The 8,161-nt window shown below is 35.0% G+C and overlaps 1 protein-coding gene and 1 pseudogene across 1 annotated transcript; both read left to right on the forward strand.

Moving 5' to 3' along the window:
• The first annotated feature begins 1,885 nt into the window (after nt 1-1,885).
• LOC100800625 (uncharacterized) lies at nt 1,886-4,072 on the forward strand. The gene is made up of 5 exons (XM_003556073.5): nt 1,886-2,016; nt 2,501-2,592; nt 2,692-3,153; nt 3,564-3,613; nt 3,696-4,072. Exons 2-5 carry the CDS (start codon nt 2,535-2,537, stop codon nt 3,885-3,887), a joined length of 762 nt encoding a protein of 253 aa, XP_003556121.1. The 5' UTR covers nt 1,886-2,016; nt 2,501-2,534; the 3' UTR covers nt 3,888-4,072.
• A 1,615-nt stretch (nt 4,073-5,687) lies between these two features.
• LOC113000876 (uncharacterized) lies at nt 5,688-5,862 on the forward strand (annotated as a pseudogene).
• The last annotated feature ends 2,299 nt before the right edge of the window (nt 5,863-8,161 follow it).

The raw sequence follows: 8,161 nt of genomic DNA on the forward strand, positions 1-8,161 counted from the left end.
AAAATGGAGGGAGTTATTATTTTTTTCTAATGCAAGTAGAAAATTAAAGAAATAATTGAACCGAAAACCCCCATCTCCTAAACTGAAATATAAGAGTAATTACTCAAATTTATTTACCGACTCAAAAATTCTCTTTCCTAAATAATATATATATATATATATATATATATATATATATATATATATATATATATATATAATGTTAATAAAGAAAATTGACCCACAAAAATGAAGGAAATTATTGTTTTTTCCTAATACAAATAAAGAGAAACAAATAATTGGACCGAAAAGCCTCCTGTCTCTTGAACTGAACCGAAAAGCACTGAGATGGCAAAAGGCAAAAACACCAAAAGGGGACACTTTTATAAATTATTTACCAAAAATGGGCTCTTTTACAATTATTTCTGGGAGGGGTATGTTTTTTTATTGCAAAGCGCCCCCACGCAGGCGCCTCCACTGTGCACGTGACACGTGGCACAGGGAGGTAGCGCCCTGACGCAGGCGCCTTTGGTAGTGCCCAGGGGTCAGGCACTACTGGTGGCGTCCCTGCTGCAGGCGCTACGGCTAGCGTAGGGCAGCCAGGCGCCTGCCCCCCCCCCCCTAGCCTCTTCTTCTCACACCCCCAGTCTCTTCCACACCCCCCACCCCAAAATTTTATATTTTTTATATTGTTTATCAAAAATTTAAATTTTGTTTCATCTTTCTTATTAGTATTATTTGTTATTTTTTTATATTCCCACATCCCCTCCCCAAAATTTCAATAAGATTATTTTTTATACACTCTAAATTGTATATTTTTTATTTTTTTTTATCAAAAATTTAAATTTTTTCATTTTATTATTAGTATTATTTGTTATTTTTTTATGTTTTATTATTCTCTCTTTTTGAAGTATATATAAGTACATTTTCAATAAAATACATTTTCACCTAAAATACATTTTGAAATCCTAAAATGTTTTAAAATGCTTTTTGATTTGGTCAATTCTTTTTTGATTTGGCCATTAAATTACGTTAGAGATCATTTTTATTTATTTTTATTTATTTGTCGTTTCAATCTTATTGTGCGATGCTTTTAAAATAATAAAAATAAATAACCATAATGTTAATGACACATAAATCAAAAGTGATCTCTAACGTAATTTAATGGCCAAATCAAAAAAGAATTGACCCAATCAAAAAGCATTTTAAAACATTTTAGGATTTCAAAATGTATTTTAGGTGAAAATGTACTTATATATACTTCAAAAGAGAGAATAATAAAACATAAAAAAATAACAAATAATACTAATAATAAAAATGAAAAAAATTTAAATTTTTGATAAACAAATTAAAAATATACAATTTAGAGTGTATAAAAAATAATCTTATTGAAATTTTGGGATGGGGTGTGGGAATATAAAAAAATAACAAATAATACTAATAAGAAAGATGAAACAAAATTTAAATTTTTGATAAACAATATAAAAAATATAAAATTTTGGGGTGGGGGGTGTGGGAAGAGACTGGGGGGTGTGAGAAGAAGAGGCTGAGAGGGGGGTGGGGGGGGGACAGGCGCCTGGCTGCCCTGCGCTAGTCGTAGCGCCTGCAGCAGGGGCGCCACCAGTAGTGCCTGATCCCTGGGCACTACCAAAGGCGCCTGCGTCAGGGGCGCTACCTCTCTGTGCCACGTGTCACGTGGTGGGGGGCGCTTTGCAATAAAAAAACAGACCCCCTCCGAAAATAATTGCAAAAGAGCCCTTTTTTGATAAATAATTTATAAAAATGCCGCTTTTGGTGTTTTTGCATGGCAAAACAACGGTAAGAAATAGGGTGAGTATTAAAGTAATTGTATTTCTTTACGAGGGACAATAATGTAAAAGACTAATAGTTACCGTTGAAACCCATTGCGTTCATTTAAAGATGCGGCTTGTGCCAAAGCCAATTTTCAAAGCGATCAACGAATAGAGAAAGAAAGAAAGCGAAATCAAATTGTTAGAGAAACGCGAGTTAATCCAGAAATCAAAGAAAGCGTTACTTGTAAGTTTTCGTTTTCTTGTGTTACGAGATTTTTTTATTTTATTTACTTGCATGCGTGTTGGGTTTATCTGCTTCTCTGTAGTGTAAAGGAAGATTTTGTTTCATTTTTTTTCGTTCAGTCAGGTTGGAAGAAGAAAAACTGAGAGGGTTTTGTGGTTCTTGGAATCTAGGGTTTCGTTTTGGTTTGGAAAATTGAAATCTTGAATGATTATAGTGTTTGTCTGGTTCATTTAATTGAGCATTTGCAACCAAGAATCACAGGAAATATGTGATGTTCAATATTAGGGTTTTATGATTTTGGGGCTTCTTTTAGATTTACCTTTTTACTTACTCCAGTTTGATGAGATGAAGGATCTAGTGAAAATTTAAAATCTTGAATTTGGTTCCAAGTGATGATTTTGGGATTTATTGATTTTTCTTTTGAAATGAGAGAGAGGTCTAGAAGTACAAAGTTTATGGTTTAACCCTTTCACAATATATGCAGGACGTTCGTTTGAACATTAACAACATTAACACAAATGGCAACACGAACTGGTCGCTTGTTTCAAAATCAAAACCTGAATGTCCACGTTAATGGTATTGTTCTGGTTCTTTTGGTTTAAAAATGTTTCATCAATAATTGCTTCTCTGGTTGTTTGTACCATGCCTATGATACAATTCTTAATGCTGGTGTAGGAGGAGGAACTGTTTCTGAGAAGGCTGATTTAACAGGACAGAGGAAAGTTAGGGCTGGGGGAAGAAAACCACTTGGAGATCTATCCAATGCAGGGAACCTCATCAACCATTTTGATGGAAAGAAAGGCCTTGATGGTTCATTGTACACGGGCAAACCCTCTGTTAGTCAGGCACAGGCACCGAAATTGCACAAGTCAAAGAATCTTGAAAGTGACAAAAGAATTCCAGCTTCTGAGAAATCACTCACTCGTAGCAGGAAAGCACTTTCTGACATTTCAAACTCAGGGAAGCCACAGGTTCCTGAGATAAAAAATAAGAAGACCCTGAAACCATTAGAGGAATCTCTTCCTCCCAGTGCAATTTCTGAAGAACAAATCTTGCACGATCATAAGAAATGTATCAAATCACAGTTTGAAACTGCAGATGTGCATCAGTTTTTTAAGACTGTTGGACTTGAGGATGGTAATTGTTATTACATTGATATATTCTATGTGGTGCATTTTTTGGCTTTTAACTTGGGCTACTTTGATTATATTTTTTGCTAACTGTTGGACTTTGAGAATGTTAATGCTGTTCATTTTGGCTTTTTAACTTGGGCTACTTTATACTTTGATTATTGTTTTTGCTAACTGTTGGATTTTGAGAATGGTAATGTTGTTCATTTTGGCTTTTAACGTGGTACTTTGATTATTGTTTTTACTAACTGGTTGGACTTTGAGAATGGTAATGTTGTTCATTTTGGCTTTTTAACTTGGGCTACTTTATACTTCGATTATTGTTTTTGCTAACTGTTGGACTTCCAGAATGGTAATGTTGTTCATTTTGGCTGGTACTTGGTTTTTACTTATTCATTGATTTATGATCACATTCAGATGATCACATGGCAATTTCCTTTGAGCTGTCTGCAATTAGTAAACAGAAGGTTTGTTTGCTTTCTCATGTTTCTCCTCGTCTTTACATATCCTCCCCGCTGTTGTTTTCTAACTATTTGTCCATCGTTTCAGTCTGAGAGTGCATATTTGGAGTTGGAGGAGGTACCTGAGTGGTTGCCTGAAGTGCACTCTCTATCTGTTCTGCATGGTGGTTCCCCAGCAGTACACTGCAAGACTCCAGGCTTGTCAAGTTACAGAACAATGTGGAATGACTCTACTGTCAATTTCAAGTTGATAGAGACACCAAAATTGTCCAAAAAATGATTTTTCCCGCAACAATGTAAAGAACTTGATATGGTGAGTAGTAGATTTTGTGCCACAGATAATGATCGTTTTTTCGGTAGACATGTTTTGTTCATCTTAGACATATTTTGTGCCACTGATGGTGTTGGCTCCTATGTTTCTATTGCTGATTTCGTCATGACAATTAAAAGGTACTTTCGCTAAAATCATTGTTAATACCGAGTGATTGGTCCGTCCCTATGGGTTCACACGCGGTAACGGGAAATTCATTCCACATATTATCCAAAATTGAATTTGGTTAAAAGGAATTTCTGGTAACTGGGATGTACTATCCGATTACGGTCACCACTATGAAGCATATCTAAAGAATCAATTCTACTTCTACCTACAACAAATTAAAAGGTACTTCCGCTAAATTCATTGTTATACTGAGTGATTGGTCCGTCCCTATGGGTTCACACGCGATAATGGAAATTTCATTACACATTAATATTTCTCACCATAAAGTTAATCCAAATACACTATAAAATCATTTGTCGTGAGCGATGGAGCATTACGATTTCCTTACTAGAGGGATGGTATTGTAAGGAGCATTATGCCCTAAACTGTTGCTAATACTTAGTTATTTCAGTGCTCACCCTTCAATGGTCATGATACATTTCCCTGCTATATATGAAGTGTACCTTAAACACTTGTAAAATCCAACTAAACTGCATCCAAATTACCACCACCACCTTTATAGAATTGGTAACCCTTGCTGCAGCATTGGTTACTCCTACTATTAGATTGTAAGTGGAAACTATAACGGTATGTAATTGTGCCATTGTAATTTGAACATACAAAAACATTTGGTCATAAAAAGTGATTTGTTGCATATATCACTATATAATTTGTGCTTGCATCGGTACTAAATCAATAAATCTATATCAAATGCTTCCGTGCAGCTTTGTCTATTACATGGAACAGCACATTATAGACCTTAATTCTCACTCTGAACCCCCTGCTATGTTGCACATTTGTAGAAGTAATTCTCATAGGAATGTGCTAGAATTTTTTATATACTGCAGCGCATATACAGAAGCTACAAAATTTACTTCTACCAGCTACTTGGTTTCACAAATGCATATCTCTACCGGAATAAAAAATCACAAAAAAAAAGAAGCAACAATTGCACATAATAAATAGTATCAACAGGTCATGCAATCAAGTGGCAGGATGGCCTGGCTAAGAATGCTCTGATGCATAAGGAAGATTACCATGTGTTTGATTTTGAAACATAAAATATGCAGAATCTACATAGGGTAAAAGAAATGTAATACCAAGGTGAATATTCTGGGGATAGATAAATCAGGTATATGGGGTTTAGCTTAAATCCAAGATAGGTTTTGAATTGTGCTTGTGTGTAGTCTCTGATGTCCTCATTCTTCAATTACAAAGGCTATTCAAGCATTTAGTGCATAATGAGGTGGTGGAGTATTGTATTTGTATGGTAAGAGAACTCTCGCTAGGTGGGGAATTGAAGATTCAACGCTTTAAACCTGACAACTATATATTTTACAGACTCTGTTAGGAGAAGTGGAATTATTGTTTGTCTTTACCATGCAGACCAAAGAACACCCAGCCTCAACTCTCAATCAACCACTCGAAATTGTGGATTCTTTTAACTTTTTAATTCCCTCATTCCTCCATGTTACTTGCGCTCAGCAGCGTTAAAGGAGAAGTTGTTCAGGAAAAGTACTCATGACTAAGTCCCATGCTGTTTAGAAGACAGCTGTTTCCCAACTCTTGATATAAAACAAAAATTTCAAACCTGAAGAGCTCATAGCTTTCTCGGCCTTTTGGCTAGGATCAAGTGTAGTATCTTATCAGTTTAGTATTTGATATGTGGGCATATCAAATTAATTTTTAAGGGGAGGGTCCAAAGAGCTAGCTTGCTAGTGGGAATCTCAGGCATCGCCCATATCTTGCACTATTGCATGGGCCTGGTGCACCCTACAAGGTAAATACGTACGTTTCCTATTGTTAGGTTGTTAGGTTTGAACATGTCTGGCTGAGGATTAAGTTACATTTGTCTTGATTAGGTTGAGTTGTTTTAGTGTCTCAGCACATGCTACCATTAAAACCATTAGGTTAAATTACTGAAAATAATAAGACTTGAATTTTTGACAATTAATAAGTCGACGTTTGACAAAATTTAAAGAGATAAAAGATTTAAAGATAAAAAAAATAGAAGATAAGATAGATGAGAGATTTTAAGGTAAAATATAAGAAAAGTAAAAGATAAAGATAATAATAACACGTTTGAATGCTTAAAGATAAATTCAAAATTTAAAATATGTTGGTGCTTAACATGTGAAAACTATCTGTGATGCAATTTTAATAATTTTTCTCCATCTAATGTTATCCAAGTTTCTACCCACATCTATTATGATACTTTATCTTTGGTTTTCAGCATGAAGAGCCTAATTTATCTATTTTCTCTCTGTTAATTGCTATTCATGAGCTTTTAGTGCATTAAAAATAATTAAAAAATAGCAACGTGCCTCAAATTTTCGGTTCTTTTTGTGGAAATTGTAAATATTTTCATTCTTGTATGAATTTATAAAGTAGAAACTCCATTTTTCTAAACTAATGTTGAATTTAATTCAGTTTGTAGGCTAAAGAAGAGAAGGTGTGAAATACTGCTGATGAACTCGCTTAGCGAGACAGATTGGCTAAGCGAGTCTCATCCGCTTAGCGAGGCAGCCAGCTCGCTTAGCGGATGCAAAACCCTAGAAGAGGATAAGTCAGAGATCAGCGCGTAGCCAGCCTGCTCAACGAGGTCGTTGTCTTTACTTGTGCTTAGCGCGTCCAGGCTCGCTTAGCGGATATTCACTTACTCTTGCATAGCGAGACATGCTCGCTGAGTGCGCCTTTGTGTGCTGAGAAGTCCAAAAGCCTTTAAAACACTGCGATGGTGGGAATGAAAGGGCACCAAGCATATACTACGTGAAAAAAGAGAGAAGAAGGCACTGAAGCTGGAGAGAAGACATTTTTCTTCATCCTTTACCATTTTCTTTCACAAAAATATTCATTTCTTCTTTGTATTAAGTCCTCCTTGTTAATGGAGGGCTAGGAACTTCATTGTTGGGGAGTTATTCTATTGAACACTCTTAATGTAAACTTCTAACTATCTATTTAATGTTATTTTCTGGTGTTCTTTGCTTCTATCTGCACTTATTTTACATGCTTGTGGCTTAATCATTCATTTGTATGTTAGTTAGGTTTTTGAGTGTTGGAAAATGCTTGAAAATCTTAGAACTTGATAGAGCAGCTAGAGGTCTGTGTATCTAGGAATAGAATGCAGTAATCTAGTATATTTTGTACTGTGTGCATATTGCAACTCTTTTAGAATGAGTTTGTTGAGGAATCAAGAATAAAAGCTAAGAGAGTTAGGCTCATTCTTGTGAGGAATCATGGTCTGAGTAAATAGGTGGTGCAAGAGCGCTAGAATAGCGTTAAATAGAGAAAAACTTTTTAATACGCCAAGAGAAAGTTCAGTAGAAGATCCCCGACGCTTTCACCTTGATATTTATTGCATTTCAAAGCTTTGAGTTTATTTTGTCATTGTTTAGGTAGCATAATACATTAGAGAAAATTAAACCATTAATGAACCTTTTATCTGATTTCCAAAGTTAAAAGTGTTTACATACTGAATATACATAATCTAAGTGAAACAAATTCCATGTGGATACGATATTCGGTCTTACCGTTTAAATACTACTTGTGAAAATTGGTACACTTGCCAATAGGTCTTAACACTCTCCCAAATTCCTTTGTAAAGATAAAATAGTAAATCACATTAAGAATAAAGATGCATGAAATAGACTAAACAAACATCACTCTATTCTTAGTAATGATTTTATTTAGATGTCATTTCTCAGTTCTTTAGAAAATAACCATTTTCTAATTCATCACTTCCTAAACAATGCATGAGTATGGGTGATCAGACCATAATCAACAACAATAAAGGACAAAAAGGAACAATAAAAATCAGAATTGCATTAAATAAATAGTAAATAAGAGTTACATTACAAGAGGTTGCCCTGCCAGACTCCTAACAATGGGGGTTTAGCCTATCAAAATCATGAGAAGCTTTACACTTTAGGGGTTGATGAAGATAAAAGAAGAAGAGGGATGAATAGAGGAGGAGAAGGACATAATGGATATAGAAAAAGGATTTCCCCAATTTAAGATACTCACACAGACTTTGGATGTATTCATTAAAGAGTTCTGAGTCTCGGTGTATCTTTCTC

The sequence above is a fragment of the Glycine max genome, chromosome 20 (assembly GCF_000004515.6).
Source record: "Glycine max cultivar Williams 82 chromosome 20, Glycine_max_v4.0, whole genome shotgun sequence".
Classification (NCBI taxonomy): Eukaryota; Viridiplantae; Streptophyta; class Magnoliopsida; order Fabales; family Fabaceae; genus Glycine; species Glycine max.